Below are 17,908 nucleotides of genomic sequence, written 5' to 3'. Positions count from 1 at the left end.
ATTTTATTGACTTTGAATATAACTATCATTAATTCTTCCCACAAATTCTCTGAAGAGAATTGCCAAATTCCTCTCAGTATTAAAACACATCAATTCCTTTTCTCCCTAAAGAAATTTCTCAGATGATCTTTGTCATTACTGACTTTTTTGTTCTATCAATTTGTACTACCTATTTCTATCAATTGATAAGAGAGGGATGTTAAAATCTCTATGATTGTACAATTATTTATTTCTCCTTTTATTTCTGCAAATTCTGCTTCATGTATTTTGAAGCTATTAAAGAAACAATCATGATTGCTATGGCTTCTTTTAAAAAAAAATGTTAATGTTTATTTATTTTTGAGAGAGGCAGAGACAAAGCATGAGTGGGAGAGGGGCAGAGAGACAGGGAGACACAGGCTCCTGTGTCCGAAACATGCTCCAGGCTCTGAGCTTGTCAGCAAAGAGCCCGACGCGGGGCTCGAACTCATGAACTGTGAGATCATGACCTGAACCAAAGTCAGACCCACTTAACTGACTGAGCCCTCCAGGTGCCCCTGCTATGCCTTCTTAATGAAAGAACTATTACTGTGGAATGAGCCTCTTTATTTTTAGTAGTGCTCTTTATTATGAAGTCTATTTTACCTATTATCCATGAAGTCACTTCTGCCTTCTCATACACTTTTTTCTCCATTAATTTTCAACTTACCTGAGTGTTTATATTTAAAGTGTTTCTTGCAGGCAACATAAAGTTGGGTCTTGCTTTTTAAAAACCCATTCTTACAATCTCTACCTTTTATTGGAGTCGTTAATCCATTAACATTTAATGCAATTATTGATGATGTATTTAATTTTGCAATTTTATTATTTGTCTTCTTTTTATCCATTTCTTATTTCTTTGTAACTACTTTCCTACTGTATTAGAATTCCATTTTATCTTCTGACCTTACCTATATACTTCTTTGAATCATTTAACTTTTCACTGTCTACTTAGAGTTAATGAATTAATATTGTACCACTTTACATAAAATGTAGAAACCTTCAACTGTATAATTCTATTTTACCCCTGACTCCCTTCCTCTATGCTATAGTTATCATAAGTGTTACACTTTCATACATTATAAATGCTACAAGATAATATCATAATTTTTGCTTTAAATAGTCCTATGTATTTTAAAGAAACTGAGAAAAAATGGTTTTTTATTTAGATATATATATTTTTTTATTCTCTACATTCCTTCCTAAAGTTTCAAGTTTCCATCTGATATCATTTTCCTTTAGCCTTAAATAATGTCTTTAACATTTCTTATTGTGCATGCCTATTCATGGTTTTACTTAAAATTTTTTAAATCTGAAAATGTCTTTATTTTGCTTTTATTCTTGAAGGATATTTTCATCATATTTGAAATTCTAGATTGTCAGTTTTGATTTTCTCCAGCACTTTAAAGATACTGTTGTACTGTCTTCTTGCCTCTGGAGATTTTGATGAGAAGTCATTGGTTATTTGAATCACTGTTACTCTACATGTAATATGTTTTTTTCTGGTTACTTTTGAAAGTTTCTCTTTATTTTTGCTTTACACTGATTTGACTCTGATGACCTATGTGTGGTTTTCTCTATATCTTGCTTAGGATTTGTCGATCTTCTTGAACCTATAAATTTATGTCCTTTGCAAAATTTGGGAAGGTTTTGGTCACTATATCTTTAATTATTTTTCTGTTATGTCCTCTCCATGGTTCATGAATCTTTTTCTCTCCCTCTTTTTAAATTCATTTCTCCCTCTCTGTTCTTTAGGTTGGATCATCCCTGTTGATTTTCTTCAAGTTATTCTGCTATACCACCTAGGGATTTTTTCATTTTCTATTTTTATTTTCATTTCTAAATTTTTTCAATTCTAGAATTTCCATTTAGTTCTTTTTTAGTTTCTATTTATTGGCTAAGATTTTGTATTTTTTTATTCTTTACAAACACATTATCCTCTCCTCCATTAGGCTTAGTTGTAACAGCTGTTTTTATAATTGCTGCTACTAAAATCTGGATTTGTGTGCTAATCCAATATCTGAATCATCTCTGGGTTGGTGTCTTATAATTGTTCTTTTCCCCAAGGCTAGGCCATATTTTCCTGGTTCTTTGTTTGTTGAGTAATTCTTAATTGTATTCTGGAAATTGTGAATGTCTGGTTTTTGTTTTTTTTTTTTTCTTTTTACATTCCTCTAAAAAGTATATATACTTTTGCTTTCCAAGCGGTTACTTTCTTTAAACTCAAATATAAACTCTGTCTCCTGTACAGCAGCTCAAATATTTGTTCAGTTATTTATTTATTTATTTGTCTTGTTTTGTTTTGTTTTTGGTTGGACTGTGTATAGTCAGCCCCATACATTGATGGCTCAGGAGTCAGCCAGACATTTGGCCAGAGTTTTTATACAGAGTCTAGGGTTTCTCCTCTCTGAATCTCTTTTCCCCAAGATTTCCCTTTCACTTTAAGCAGCTGTTTGCCCCCAACTCTGTTCTCTGGTTCTTTAGGTCAGAAAGTTTGTGTGTTTCTATCAGAGTTTTAGCTGTTCTGTGAGTCTGCCGTCAACTGGGCCTGAGGCTAAAAGCTGTAAATAAGTGATTTACCTTATGCTATTTCCTTCATCCAAGTTTCAGTGTCCCTCCAGAATCTTCTTGCTTTTGACCACTTTCCAGTGTTTTCAGGCAGATTGTTTTTTGTTTTGTTTTGTTTTGTGTTGTTGTTGTTGTTTTAAATTTTTCAGAGTTCACAGTTTTTATTTATGGAAGGGTCAGGTCTGGTAGGAGCTTACCAGTCATATGAGAAGCAGAAGAGCTTTTTGTGGATTTTTTTTTTTTTTTTTGCATCCCTTCTTTATCTATTTGCTTGTTCTTTGTTTTTAATGTTAAAGGTTTCTGGAAATGTCTAGTCCCTCATCTTTTGTTCCTGTGTAAGACGTTCTGTTTGCAAACCATTATTTTCAAAGGATGCGTTTCATCATAGAGTGATCAAGCGGGGATTGGCTATGTTTGGGGGGGGGGTAACTTCAAAATATCCTTTTTTCCCTTGAGGTCATTCAACTTTTCTGGGGAACAATCTTTCAATTTCCTACGGTAGGAAATCTGCTCGGATGCCTACAAAGTCAAGTTGAAGAAGGCTCTCAGGGTTCGGTATTTAGACTTTTAATGAATCCTTCCATTTTTAGCTCAGTAGTTTTGCAATCTCCCTGGATCTGTTTCTTCAGAGAGTAAAACTTTCCAACTTGCGTTGCAGTGATGGAGGTAGTTGTCTGGCTGTACAGGCTGGGAAAGATACTCTTAGGATCCAACCATTCTTTAATCAAGGTTTCAATCAATTGTTTTGTTTTCAGCTCCACCTTTAGCCTGAACTCAGAGGTTCCTGGTGACTCCAATGTCTTGGGCTTTTCTGAAGTTGTATTAAAATTGGATAACTTCTGGTTGGCTCCTATGTCCCTTCTGCCGTCCCCAGGCAGTCTTGTTTTTGCCTTTTCCATTCTACTAATTCAAGTTACCATCCATCCTACTTCAGTGTGCCACAATGTTATTAAAATATAGTCTTGTTGTACACTCTCTCTGCACAGGTACTCTATGTCCTTTTGTGTTTATGCCTCTTTATTCCTTTACTTTCATTTTTGGTGGCATTTTTGGAGGAAGGTGGTGTTTTTGGAGGAAGGTTTTCTGTTACTCATAAAGAGCGAATAAATTATAAAAGACTAATTTGAGGAGAAAGCCTAACTTTTCTTTTTTTTAATGTTTATTTATTTTGCGCGAGAGAGAGACAGACAGTATGCAATCGGGGCGGGGGCAGAGAGAGAATCCCAAGCAGGCTCTGTGCTGTCAGTGTAGAGCCCAATGTGGGGCTCAATCTTAGAAACCGTGAGATCATGACTTGAGCTGAAATTAAGAGTCAGACGCTTAACCAACCGAGCCACTCAGGTGCCCCGAAAACCTAACTTTTCTAATAAATAATAAAAGCAGACTTTTCATTGTACGAGGTTGAAATCTTAATCAACCAAGAAAAACACGATAGCTTACTCTTCCAGCAGGAGAATCAAGTAGAGGGTGGTAGTGCTTATGAATGACTTAGAATCATGGAGTTTCTGAGCCATAAGGGACTTGTAGGTTTTTTGGAACAGAAGATTTCACACTTTTTTAGTGGTGGTACTCATTTTTTTCTTAAATGAAATTTTACTTGCACCTCAATCTATAAAACAAAAAGTTATGATTTTTTCCCTCAGGCATTTAAATTTTTTCTTTTGTAAAATCACTGAGCTCATTCCAATCTCTTTGGGATTTCCCAGAGCACAGATGGAAAACCATTGCTTTAGTGGTGACATTTCACAGCGCTTTAGCCTAAACAGTGTGCTCAACCTTCTCTCTGGTATAAGAGCTTCAAGAACGTTAAGAAGCCAACAATACGGTTAATTAAACTGTATTGAGGGGCGCCTGGGTGGCGCAGTCGGTTAAGCGTCCGACTTCACCAGGTCACGATCTCGCGGTCCGTGAGTTCGAGCCCCGCGTCGGGCTCTGGGCTGATGGCTCAGAGTCTGGAGCCTGTTTCCGATTCTGTGTCTCCCTCTCTCTCTGCCCCACCCCCGTTCATACTCTGTCTCTCTCTGTCCCAAAAATAAATAAACGTTGAAAAAAAAAATTTTTTTAAAAATAAAAAAAATAAAAAAAACTGTATTGAGCATGCACTACATTTGGGGGTAATTATGTTATGGGTTTTACACATAGTATCTCATTTAATTCTCAACAGTGTTATGAGGAAGGCATGATGATTATTTCCACATGGTAGGTGAGGAAACGGGGACTAAGGTGAACTGTGTTTCACGAACACACAGCTAGGAAGTGGAAGAGCTGGGGCCCAAACCCAGGTCTGTCTGACTCAAAGCCCATTTACTTAACACATGACACCAGGCGTGTCCTGGTGGGCTTTGGTCCCCATGGTGCACTGTGTGTTGTACCCAGCGGTGCCTCCCATTTGTGGCCAGGATATAATGACCGCACAGGTTACAACAAAAAGCAATGCATGTCTCTAATCCTCAGGCAAGGGCAGCTTCCGGATACTCCCCCTTATTCTGCGTCAGACTCCTGTTCTCCTCCGCAGATCAAAGGTGAGTGCCATCTGCCTCGCGCACGCCTTGCAGCGTCCCTCTTCTTGGACTCTGGGTGGTCAGAAAGAGAGCTCTTCTCACCTGTGTGTTCCCCCAGGTGCATGCTGCCCAGCGGTGAGACCTGCAGCCGGGAGGACTCCAGCTACTTTTCTCCACTCCGCGGCTGCACCTGACTCGCTGCCTGCGCAGCTGCCGCAGAGCTCGCGTGAAATGAGCAACTCTGCCCGCACCCACAGCGGCGTCCACAACTGCTATCCAGGCTCCGGTCATCTTACGACCCCCCCGGACCATTGCGTGTCCTGCCGTCCGGGGATAAGCCGTTCTTACCATCAGCAGCCTCTGTGCCACAGCCCTGGGTAAAGGGCAAGATATTTAGTTATGAAAGACCTCAGAGCAGCCAGCACCCCCCGCAGTGCCGGTAAAGAATGAACAGTGGCGTTCTCTCTCCAGGAGATGGCGGTGTTGAGACATATATCAGACACGGCAAGGCCCCAGCGCTCTTGGCTTTAGGCCGTCTTTTAACTAAAAACCCGCTAAACCCAAAGTCCTCGTTCGATGGAAAGTGAAAATGTCAGAAATAGAGAGAGACATTCTGAGTGATGGAGAAAGCACTATTTACATTTGTAGTCTCAGCTAGAATACGCAAGTAATTTGTGAATTAACACATAGAGTCCTCAGTAAATATTAAGCATGAACTAATATGCGTTTTAATTTTCTTTCTTTTCCTTCTTCTCCTTTTTTTCTTTTATTCTTTCTTCTGAATCTACAGAATGGCAAGGAGAGTAGAGGTCATCAAAAATTGTGGTGAAGTTCCATGTGAAAAAAAAATGTCAGGTGTAAAATGGATACATATTTTATATACTTACATTTATAAGTATACTATAACACTATCTTGTCTATACTGTATTTATATATAAGTTCATATACTATATTTTAACTTCTCTGTCTCAATATCTTCTCTGCCTTTGGAAACATTGGCAGTTTATTTTTCAGGTAGGTGAGTCTCCCATCCATTGGATATTGGGAAACTAAGTTTCAGACTCGCGGGTTTCTGGAACAGAAGCTTGCTCTTTCCACTCATGCACAACCTAGTGTTGCACACCAGTAGGGCTCAAGGAATCTTAGCTAACTGGAATTAGTCTTAAGAAGTCTGAGAGAAGGGGCGTCTGGGTGGCGCAGTCGGTTAGGCGTCCGACTTCAGCCAGGTCACGATCTCGCGGTCCATGAGTTCGAGCCCCGCATCGGGCTCTGGGCTGATGGCTCAGAGCCTGGAGCCTGTTTCCGATTCTGTGTCTCCCTCTCTCTCTGCTCCTCCCCCGTTCATGCTCTGTCTCTCTCTGTCCCAAAAATAAATAAACGTTGAAAAAAAAAAAAAAAAAAAAAAAAAGAGAAGAAGTCTGAGAGAAGACACCTGGGAAATTGAATCTGATTTAACGTAACATGGAGAGCACAAACTCCTAACCTGCATTTTGGGTTCTTGATTTTAGAGCCTTGTTGCCACCAACCAAGAAGAGGAAGTGCACACAGGTGCTGGAGGACTCCGGGGACCATCAAGTGTGGGCCCACCGCTCCAGACCAAGTGAGCCAACCCGGGGCCCATCTCTGCTTTCGCCATTAAGACGGGGATTTTGACCAGTCTTGCAGTAGCTCTACAGAATGATTTTCTCTCTCATAGAAGGGCAAGGATAGGAGTTTCTTTCTTTCCTTTTGACATACAGTTTCGTGCAGTCTTCGGTGGGGTCATGTAGGTCCTTCTCTCCTAGGAAGAGGTGCCATTGTCTCTCTCTTTGGTGGAGATGAAATGCCGGTCCTTTCAATTTTAGGGGCAAGGTTCTGATTCAGTAGGCTTGAGGTGGGGTCTGAGATTCTGCCGTCCGAACAGGCTTTCAGTGTTGCCTGCTCGTGGAGGGTACTCTGAGAAGCAGACTTGGGAAGATTTCTCCAGTGGGGCAGGAAGGTAGAGAGCTGAGCTCCTCTGGCATCTGCTTCAGGTTAGCGGCTCCCAAGTAGGTCTTTGAAATTTTGTAAGATCATCTGCGAAGTCTTTCAGCAGACTCATGACGCCCAAGTGGTGAGACTACCTTATTTTTTGCCTTCTACAATATGTGACACATCGTGTTTCAAGCTTAGAGACCTTTTCAAGTTATGAACAAATTGGGGACTTGGAGTCTGAAGGCTTGAGCTTTCAGAAGAGATGCTATGGCACTTATCGGGTGAAAGGAAAATGCTCCATGCCAATTCTGTTAGCCCCTGTAAATAATCAGATGTAGGCAATGTGAATAGAACCCCGGATTCAGGGTACATCTCTTTTATTCCCACATGCAACAGCTTGACGGGAAGGTCAAGATTTCTGTCTTCCAGCTCTCCCTCCCACTATTGTCCCCCAATTCCAGAGGTTTATACTGCCCTGAAAGGTGATGTGGTGGCTTCCTCACCTGCTTGAGTTGCTGCCTTTGTCTTTCACAGCCTTATGACAAGTGCTGGTCCTCTGTACCCATGGAGCCTGCTGGTGCTTTCAGGGATGGCTGGCCGCCGCTCCAGCATGGGCTGGAGGGTCCTTCAGCCAAGGCCCACACGGGGCCATTCCCTGGGAGTGCTGTGGCAGAACTGTGCTGGGTATTGGCCCCTTGCATGAACCAAACCTGTCACTGCCTTTTCTTTCACATGGATCCACCCTGGCCAGCAGGGTGCTTGGTTTTTCTTATTCAACGCTTGAGACACAAAAGGCTAAAGTCTCCTTTCTGGATAATATAGAGTTCACCATCCACCTTCCTGTGCAAAGCTTACTCTAATTTCTTCAAGAGTCCTTGCATCTAGCCTGCAACCCCTTTGTGATCCTCAAACATAAAAGGCTGAGTGAATTTCTAGCCAGACGAGGGAACCATCTGTTCACTTCCACAGATGCACCAGCTCACTGAGAGGACTGGGCAAGCCACCCAAACCTCCCCAGCATTTCCTCATCAAACCAGATTGCTGCTCAAATCATCCTGGCTGTCTCAGAGTTAAGCCCCATCCTGTGATGATTTTCTGCTGCCTGTCTCTGGAGAGGCCATTGATTTTTCACCATCTCCAGAGAAAATCATAGAAGAGTAACTGAAATGTCTCAACAGATAGGAAATCTTGAATCCCATGTTTAAGTCCTATTCCAACAAAGGTCACTGAAAAGCTGACTAAAGATAATTGGCCCCAGACAACTGGGCCAGAATGTAAATGAACAGGTGCCCAGGGCTGGAAAAAAAAAAAGACAAAAATCCAAATGCCATGTTTTCCTTACAGCTTATTTTTTTAGCAGAAGTTTTCTAGTAGAGAACTCATAGTTGATGTGGCAGAGGCCGAGGGTGCTTACAAAGTTCCTGGGGAAATGGTACAAGGGCAGAGGAAGAAGGAGCTTATGCGAGTCTTATTAGGCAGGAATTTTGATGGGAAGAGATGTTCTAAATCAATCAGTAAGGCTTTTCTAGTGACCGTCTCCTGAGCGGTTTATTTTGCCCAAGGGGTTCCAAGATCCCCATTTATAGGGCTCACGGTGTAGACTCACTGGTTTGCTGTGGGCAGATGTGAAATGTTGCTTAGAGAGAAAGCAGCTGGGGGATAGGCTCTTGCTAGCTGGTTCCAGCCTCACATGGCCTAGATCCCAAATATGAGGGGGTTCTGCTTCCATCTGATCTGAACCCCAACTATGAGAGGATTCATTGACTCACGTAGTTCGGACCTCAAATACAAAAGGACTTTTGAGCCCCAGAGTTATGGCCTTTGGCTCCCAGTGAGAGGTGCACTGGCTGAATTCACACTGTAGAGTCAGAAAAAGTATCTGTCTCGTCTCCTCAGCAGTTGGGGACTTTCTGAGCCTGACTTTTCTTGATTGCCAAATGAGAATCATAATTTCTATTTCACCCATTTCTAAGATTTTTTTTTAAGTAATGTAGAAAAGAATATTTTGAAAGGCATTAAAATGCAAATATGAGTTTTTCCAAAAGGGTTGGGACTTGGGCAGTTTGCTGCCTTCACACTTCTATTTCTCTTCTGCTACATTTTCTTGAGAAATCCTCGCTGTAGCATGAAAAGAAGAGGATGGTTTGAATCCTGTCTCTTCCATTTACCAGCTGTGACTCTGGGCAAGTTATTTCAGGTCTTTGAACCCCATTTTCTGCATTTGTTAAATGAGTTTAGGAATCCTTACTTCAGTTTGGCCACACCTACTAAACCATATCCTGTGACCCAGTAATTCCACTGCCAGGACTGTGTCTAACAGGAATGTGTACATATGCCCACGAAAAGACATTCACAAAAAAATACCCACAGCGGCATTACTTATAATAACCACAAACTGAAAATAACCCAAATGGCTGTCAAGGGCAGGATAAATTGTGGTATAGTCATACAGGGGAGTACTTACTCTACAGGCATGGGAATAAACAAAACGCCTGCCATTTGCAACAATATGTGTATGAGTGAGTCTCATAAACATGATATTGGGCAAAAGAAGCCAACACGCAGGAATACGTACCATATTATTCCATTTCTATGAACTCCTCTATGGTATTAGGTATCGGACTAGTGATTTGTCTTGGGTAGGGGAAAGTAGTAACTGCAAGGGGGCATGAAGGTGTCTTCTAGAGTCCTGGACGTGTCCTATTTCCGGGCCTACTGATAGTTACCCGGTATAATTCACTTTATTAGAAAGTATCAAATTGTGTACTAATGGTCTGTGTATTCTTCTTTATGTATATTAGACTTCAATGAAGAAAGGTTATTGAAGAAAAGGCGTTCTTACTTTGAAGACTGGGTGAGAAACTATGTCAAGTGTCTTGGTACAGACAGGACACAGGAGTAGTAGACGTTATTATTAGTGTGAATAATAGTAAGTCCCAGTATTGGGCTCAGGCTTGTGCCTGGCATTTCAGTGTGGGCCTGGGGTCCCTGGATGTCACCAGTGGATGGCCAGCTCCCAGGGAAGCCATGACTGTGTTGGTGTTGTTAGAGTGACTGCCCCTTAGCTTTGCTGCTATAATGGGAAAAGGCAGGAACTGCCGTTATCCTTGACCTGGCCACCATGCCTGAGTGGGAAAGGGCCCACATTAGCTGATATTCACTCAGGCACTCGGTGTTAGTTATTTCACGTCGGATGGAATTACCACAGAGGCCAAGAATGAAGTATTCCTCAAGGCTTCTTGGGAATAACTGAGTCATCTGAGCCAAAACAAGTGCAGGTGGTGACGACAGTGCCACCAACATTCACCAAAAGCGCCATAGTTTACATCCTTGCTAGCGACAGGCCCTGTGCTCAGCACCTACAGTCATAACTCATTGCGTTATGAGTGAATCTCATAACACAGTGAGCCCGGGAGGTTTCATACTGTTGCCTCCATTTTGTAGATGAAGAAACTGAAGCCCAGAGAGCTGAACCCATTTTCCTAGATTGTACAGCTATGAAATGTACAGTTGTGCCTCAAGCCCAGGCCCATCTGGTTTCAGACTCCAAGCTCCTGAACTTCCTTTACCCTCTGTCCCTTGTAGGACAGAGGAAGGAAAGAAGGAAGAACTGAATTCTCCTCTTCTCTGAATTTGGTATAAGCAGGAGAACCGTGGAAGGTTTTTGTCCGTTTGTTTTAAAAAGTTTTTAGGTCTGGTAACTTTTGGAGGAGTGACGGCAAGAGGAGGTCCTTGCATTGCTGACGCCCTGTAGTCTTAGCTGAGGTGGCAGGGGTCGGGGGGGGGGGGGGGAAGGTTTTCATGATTCTGAGAAATCTTTTCAAAATGGTTGGTCACAAAAACTGGAAGAAAAAAAAAAAAGAATGTTTTGCTTAGGTGACGTGTTGATAGGGACACCCCAAGAAAACACGTTTTGTATGACATTTGAGATCAAAGACAACCTGAAGCAGTGTGTTGTTTATTTATGTGAGCAAGTCTGCAGTGCAAGTATAAAGAAAGAAAGGTAGGTGAGTGAAAGAAAACCCTGCATTTTCTAAGCTCTGGGCTAAGTGCATGCTCCCCAGGAGCCCATGTTGTGTTTCTCTGTTGTTGCTTACAGCCTGCACCTGATCTTATGAACGCCCACTATTTCCCTTTCACTCCTGATGTCAGGCATGAGTGATAGTAGGGGAGTTAAAAGAAAAACAGAAAACGTACCAATAGAATTTACATAAAAAGTATCTGAGGTTGAACCACACGGTCTGGAAGCATACTCAAATTAAGACAAACAATTTACAAGGATTATGCAAAAATAGTAGCTCAGGTATGTGAAATTGCTGTTATTTTAACACACAAAAGTGGCAATTTCATATAGTCAATACTACATACGGTATTTTGTTACTTTATCTTGGCATTAGCTTCTGAGTGCACTTGTACTATGATATTCTCTCTGCTTGATGTTGCAAGATGGGCAAGACATCTGTTTTAATTTCTATTGTGCAGTTGAGGGAAGTAAGACACTAAGTGAATAAATAGCTCCTCTAAGCTCAGAAAGCTAGTGCCACAAGGGACCTGTAACAGAGTAGAATGTATGGGTTGCAATTAACAAAAACAAAGAAACAAAGGACAGAACCCCCATACCTCAAACTGCCTTAAGGAAAAAACAAACCAAAAAACAAAACTGGAGGATTTATTGGCTCCTATAACTCAAGAGTTGAGAATTGGATCCCAGAACTCAAATCACGCCATCAAAACTGGGCGCCCTTCATTCTCAACTCTGTTCTGCTGCTGTGGGGCTTCATTCCTAAACATTCCCAAAATGGTGCCGGCAGCTCTTGGGGTTATATCTCAGAGGTTTAAAGCTCATGGAAAAGAGTCGGCATCTTTGAACCCCTGTCCGCTGAAGTGCAGAAGTGCACTGTGCTTGGATAGGATTGGGCCATGAGTCTACCTGATGGAATTATTGATGCAAGTAGTGAATGTTGTGTTTTAACTGATCTGGTCTGGGTCCCCATACCCTCCTCTGACTGGGAGTAGGCTTCCCTGGAACCACGTTGGCTGGAATGTGGCTATGCAGGAAGTAGGGTAGACAGATACTGAGGGCAAAATATCCAGCAAATACCATTGCATCTTAGGGATCACTGACCCCAAATTGCTCTTTTTGCAGATGAGGAAACAAGGCTAGCCACACGTCTCCTGTCTCCCAACACTTGTTACTTCCCACGTGCTCACTACCTCATCCATGGCCAGTTCATTGGCTCCCTGCAGCTGTCTGTGAATCTAGGAAAAACAGCCTTGGAGGAAGGATCTAACATGCCGATTTCTTTGCAGTGACAAATAGGAGTCACAGCAGTGAAGTGCAAGACTACGACGGTGAGGGACAGAACATGATGCCTGTGGACCAGTGTTCTCCTACTCTGAAGTGGCAGCCGTATCAAAGTGTTCCTTGGCACAGTTTGTTGAATGGTCATTACGAGAAACTGTAAGTGGCCCAGGGATGCCTGGTGCTGTGCTGGAGAGTGAGGGAAGGAAGGCAGTGCTACTCTTTGGGACTAAATCCAAGTATTTGGGCTTTGATGCCACTCCTGATTGAATAGGATGGGCCAATGAGAAAGCGTGATTTACTCCTTACGTTTTGCGTTCCAACTAGGGAATAGTTGAGACGTGGATTTCTGGCTGTTAGGACTCCAAAGTTAAAATTCTAACTCATTATAATTTGCCCACTAAATGATGGAGGGAGAGCGAATCTTTCTGAGATCAATACCCAGTTCACCTAAATGCTGGAAAATGGAGATTTCCCAAATCAGTAACATTTAACCCTGCAGTTAATTTAAAATTCCATAAAATACTGTTTTAGGGGGCCACATTAAATTGCTAGCTGGTGACACCCCTACTTCCCCAATATTTATGCTGTGAATCAGTATTGTCAAGTTCATTGGCAACATCTACTGAAGCAGTCACAGTTGGTGGTGGCTTTGTAGTAAGAGACTGAAAGTAAAACATAGAAAATATCTTTAAACCGGAAAAATTTTCATCCTAATCTTATGACATTATAGTTTCAAGAAATAAATGTGAACGTACATATTATTACTCTTAAACATCCTCTGAGCCTTCTCTTTATTCCTGAGGATATGTTACCCACTTAAGTCTTCTAGAATTTTTAAGATTAAAAACGCCTTCTTGAAAAACCTAAAACAATGTTAATGGATAAAGAATAAGGTTTTCAAGTAATACATATAACATGAAATAAGAAATGTTGGTCTACAAATGAGGGCCTTCGTGGTATTTTCCAAATTCAAATATAGCTTATTTAAGAGCAAAACTTATCACTAGGACTTTCATGTTGGATGAACTAGAAGGAAGAAATCTTTTCCTTAAGCAAATTCTAAGGACTTAAACAGACTTTGGGAGTTGGTATGTTGAATGGGAGGCAGAAAGAAGCAAATTGCTAATTGTATCATTGAACTGTCATAACCTTTGTCTTTGCCACTGAGTGCAATTAGAAAAAGAAAGGAAGGGTCCATAGGTCTTGGTTTTGAGTCTTAGTCCGCATTTAGTTATCCTTCGGGGAGTATTTCATAGGCTTTCCTAAATATGAGTACCAGGGTATGAAACCTCAACTTCTTGAGGTAACTTCTCTTTCTTCTCACTTGAGTAGATTTTTTTTTTTTTTAAGTTTATTTGAATAGCCAATCTAAACTCCACTGATCTGGAAAAAAAGGAGAACATGGATGGTATCAGCTCAAAGGTATAGAGGCAGATGTATTTTGAATGCTTAGACATGATTCACTTTTCTTAAGTGCAAGAAAAGGACAATATTAATCTACATTAGAATTCAGGTCATCTTAATTCCACTACTCATATCATTGAGACAGAATATCACTTGTCTCAGATTATTATGTCTAATTTGATACAAAAATATTGTTTCCTTAAGTTTTCCTGAAAGCACTAAAGTTAGGGGATTGAAAATTTATCAAAAACTTTTTTCTGAGTGATATTTAAAACTTGTGTCAACAGAGCTTTTTAAAAGCCAGTTTAGTTGACTTTATGTATATCTTTTGATACCAAAATCAGAATCACTATTTTTAGGTAAATAAATTTCTATAGCCAGAGATTGGTGTTTAAGATTCACAGGAATCTTCAACGTTGTAATTGTTGGTTGATTCAGTTTCTGCTTCTAGCAATCTTTAAATTTCAGGCTAATGCTCATATTTGAGCTACAAACCTTACCTTCTTCGGAGTTTTTGATAGTGAAACATGGAAGATCACAAAAAGATATTTTACAAAAAGGTATTTCCTATTTTCTCAACCAAGACCGTTCTTATTACCCTCTGCAGTAAAATCTATATGATTCAATTCATCTAGCCTTTAGATGAGCAAATTAGAAGACTAGTTCTAGAAACCTGAGTCAATATGAAGTTCCCAGATGGCATAAGACATGTGGTCTTTATCAAATCCTTCATTCAGTGACTGTTCCCGAATTTGCTGCTGGCAGCCGCATGACTGTGGAGCCTTTGACATGTCAGCTACTTGGAAGTGATCAATGGCCCAGTGACTTGACCCATTGGGAAGGAGCTTAACTTGCAAAGAACAGGAACACTCTTTTCCCAAGAGACTCATCCATATTTTCTGTCTCTGGAGTTAAAGGAAAATTTAGAAATTCAGTGTTGTTCATTATACTGGCAGCCATCCAAACTGAGATTCCGGGAAGCAGAGAACCACATACACAGCCGCAGAGAGCCGGCAGAGCTCTAAGTCCTGCTCACCTCTGCTTGTGGTCCTGGGAAGGAGCTTCTTACCTGAGGAAAACCCCACATTTAGGAATCTTGATGAATTAGAAATCATGTTCCATATCTACAATATGTATGGGAAAAACTCGCGAAAAAGTTTTCACCTTTTATTTTCTCTTCTTTATTCATTAAGGATGTTTTATTTTCCTTAACATTGGAAGTAGTTAATTAAACATGTCATACACATAGCATTGATATTGAACGTAATTTTATGGGGCAAATAAAACAAGAGTCTGATTAGCCACCGCACTACTTCTGTTCCCGGCGAAAGTAACCAGCATAGTAGGTTTTCAGTGCTATTACCAGAGCAGGAGGCTAAGAAGGAAATGACTAAACTCTGGTGAAAACAGGTTTTCGATCAGTGTTCTGACTGACTCTGGTTAATGTGGTTTAAAGCTATTCCTAGTAATTCTGACCAGTCTGCCTTTTTCTTATGACCACCAACAGGCTGAATCTGAGGGATTCACTCATCTGAGGGAGTATTTGAGTGTGGTGTTGCTGATGACATTTAGAGGCTTTTTTTTTTTTTTTAAGGTGGAAAAAGATGAATTTTATCCCAGATATTTCACAAGTCTGAGTAATGTGGTGATTTCTCAACTTCTGGACTACATCTTTCTATTGTGTGGTGGGGTCAAATTAGAATTCTGGAAAGCACAAAGGGAAAAGGCAGGCCAAGGCGACAGTGCTTCCATTTGGCAAGAATTGTGCTTCTTCCTTGTGAGAAGATAAAATGCTGTGAGAAAGCCATCTGTGTTTTGAAATAGCATTTTCACTTCCTCAGCAAAAATTCACCAAATTGATTCAATATAGCAAAAATCACTTTCTACAATATATTTTCTTGAAATGTTTATACAATTGATATAGTTAGTGAAAGAAAATGTGTGGATAATGTTTGTTAAACTGGTTTCTTGATTCCTCTTTCCATAGACCCGATGTAGGTTATCAAGTTATCACAGACAAAGGATTTAATTTTTCACCAGCAGATGAAGCTTTTGTTTGCCAAAAGAAAAACCATTTTCAGATAACCATCCATATCCAAGTTTGGGGAAGTCCAAAATTTGTCCAAACCCAAATGGGCCTAAAGCCAATAGAAATGTTTTACTTGAAAGCTTTTGGGGTTAAGGTAAGTTTTTTTATTTAGCTTGGTTTAATTAAGCTAACTTTTATTAAGTGTTCCTGTTATCTGTTGCTGCCTAACAAACTGTCCCCCAAACTTAGCAACCTAAAATAATAACAGCCATCTATTTGGGTCACGAATGTGCAGGCCAGTTAGGGGTTGGCTCTAGCAGTTCATGCCTGTTCAAGAGTCCTCAGCTAGGCCTGGATCCAGTGTCAAGATGGCTCATTTATATGTCTGTCAAGTTTGGACTGACCATTGGCCAGGAGCTCAAATGAGACTGTGGCTGGGAGGCCTTGGCTTTTCTTCACACAGACCTCTCTGTGGGATAGGTTGTGCTTCCTCACAGCATGGCGGATGGGTTCTAAGAGTGAACGTTCCAAGACATAGGAGGCAGAAGCTGCTAATTTCTGAAGTCTGAAACTGGCTCAGAACCTGGGACAGCATCACTTCAAACCACATTTTGATAGTTTTCAGTATATAAATCTTGCACTCCTTTGACTAAATGTAATTATTTTATTCTTCTTGATGCTGGTGCATTTTCAAATGCAATAGATTCACAGTTTTCACCAAATTCTCAAATAGGTCCCTGACTTAAAAAACCAAGGAACTGTTAATTTGGTCAATGTCCCCTTTTTTCCAGTTTAACAGAGGAGAGACTGAGTAAAGTTACACAATTCATTCAAGATAAGTGGATGAGAGAGTTGACTTTAGAGTGCAGGTAGGATGATTTCTGAGTGGTCAACAACTCTTTCTTAACTTGTGACCTCAGATCCAGCTTCTCAGGGGGAAAAACATCCATTATCTGCATATTTTGTTCTGATTATTAACCTGAGCTTAGCACTGAGTCTCCCAAAATAAGGCTTGACTGCTGAACACATCAGCTGCTCTTGCTCCAAACTGAGTTGCTTGCTCCAAACCAAACCCAGAGTAAATACAGATAACAAACAAACAAACAGCAACAAAACATATTTTTCTGATCATGGAAGTAATGTGAATCCATTGTGAAAATTTTGGAATGCAAAAGAAAACTATAAAGAAAGAAAATTCATTCATATTTGGGACCCACCATTTGTTAGTCTAATTTTTCTCTTATTAAAATTAATTTCGGGGTGCCTGGGTGGCTCCAGTCAGTTGAGTGTCTGACTCTCTATTTTGACTCAGATCATGATCCGAGAGTCGTGGGATCGAGCCCTGCGTTGGGATTCTAACTGGGCGGACAGCCTGCTTAAGATTCTCCCTTCTCATCCCCCTCCTCCTCCTCCTCCTCCTCCTCCTCTGCCCCTCCCCTGGCTCTCTCTCTCTCACTAATAAAAAGTTTTTAAAATTAATTTCATATTGTTAATAGCATATTATGAAAATAACATGTGATATTAAAGATTGTATAAGGTATTATTTACAAAGATGATACAGTTTCTATTGTATAAATGTATCATATTCCTGCATTATTATAAGTCTTGCTTGTTTTCAATTTTTTATTGTTAGTTAAACTTCAGTAAACATCCACGTATACCTGTCTTTGCATGAGGATACATTCCAGAAGAATTTATACATCAAAGGACAGATGTTATTAAAACTCTTGATGTAGATTGCCCAATTGCTTTTCAGAAAAATTGTTATTATGCTAATACCCACAAGCCATATATGACGGGGCAGATCTCACTACCGCCATGCCACTATTCATTAAGAGCAAGAAGAGTTTTGTAACAAGTACTGAAAAAATACCATTCTCTGTATTTTATTTATTTTTATTGTTTATTGTTATTTCTTCTTATTCAAATGCAAGCTCTTCAAGGGCTGGGATTTCTCTTAATTTTGTCCACTGCTCATCTTCAATGCCTCGGGCAATGCCTGGTGCATAGCAGGGGCTCCTACATGAATGAATAAATGAATGAACGAATGCAGGTATCTATGGAATGAATGGATCAATGAACGAATGAATGCTTGCATCCTTTGAGCTGCCTCGCTGCTGTGTTTTGCTC

At 40.5% G+C, this 17,908-nt stretch overlaps 1 protein-coding gene across 1 annotated transcript in view; it reads left to right on the top strand.

Moving 5' to 3' along the window:
- The window catches only part of MYRFL (myelin regulatory factor like), a 127,615-nt gene that overhangs the window by 44,769 nt on the left and 64,938 nt on the right, over positions 1-17,908 (top strand). The window contains exons 3-6 of the mRNA XM_086715106.1: positions 5,102-5,464; positions 6,596-6,687; positions 12,351-12,501; positions 15,737-15,932. Coding sequence (XP_086571232.1) covers positions 5,102-5,464; positions 6,596-6,687; positions 12,351-12,501; positions 15,737-15,932 — 802 coding nt within the window. The remainder of the gene's footprint in view (positions 1-5,101; positions 5,465-6,595; positions 6,688-12,350; positions 12,502-15,736; positions 15,933-17,908) is intronic.

This window comes from Puma concolor, chromosome B4 (assembly GCF_028749965.1).
Source record: "Puma concolor isolate L17-30 chromosome B4, mPumCon1.1.hap2, whole genome shotgun sequence".
Classification (NCBI taxonomy): Eukaryota; Metazoa; Chordata; class Mammalia; order Carnivora; family Felidae; genus Puma; species Puma concolor.
This window is presented reverse-complemented; position numbering and strand designations above follow the sequence as displayed.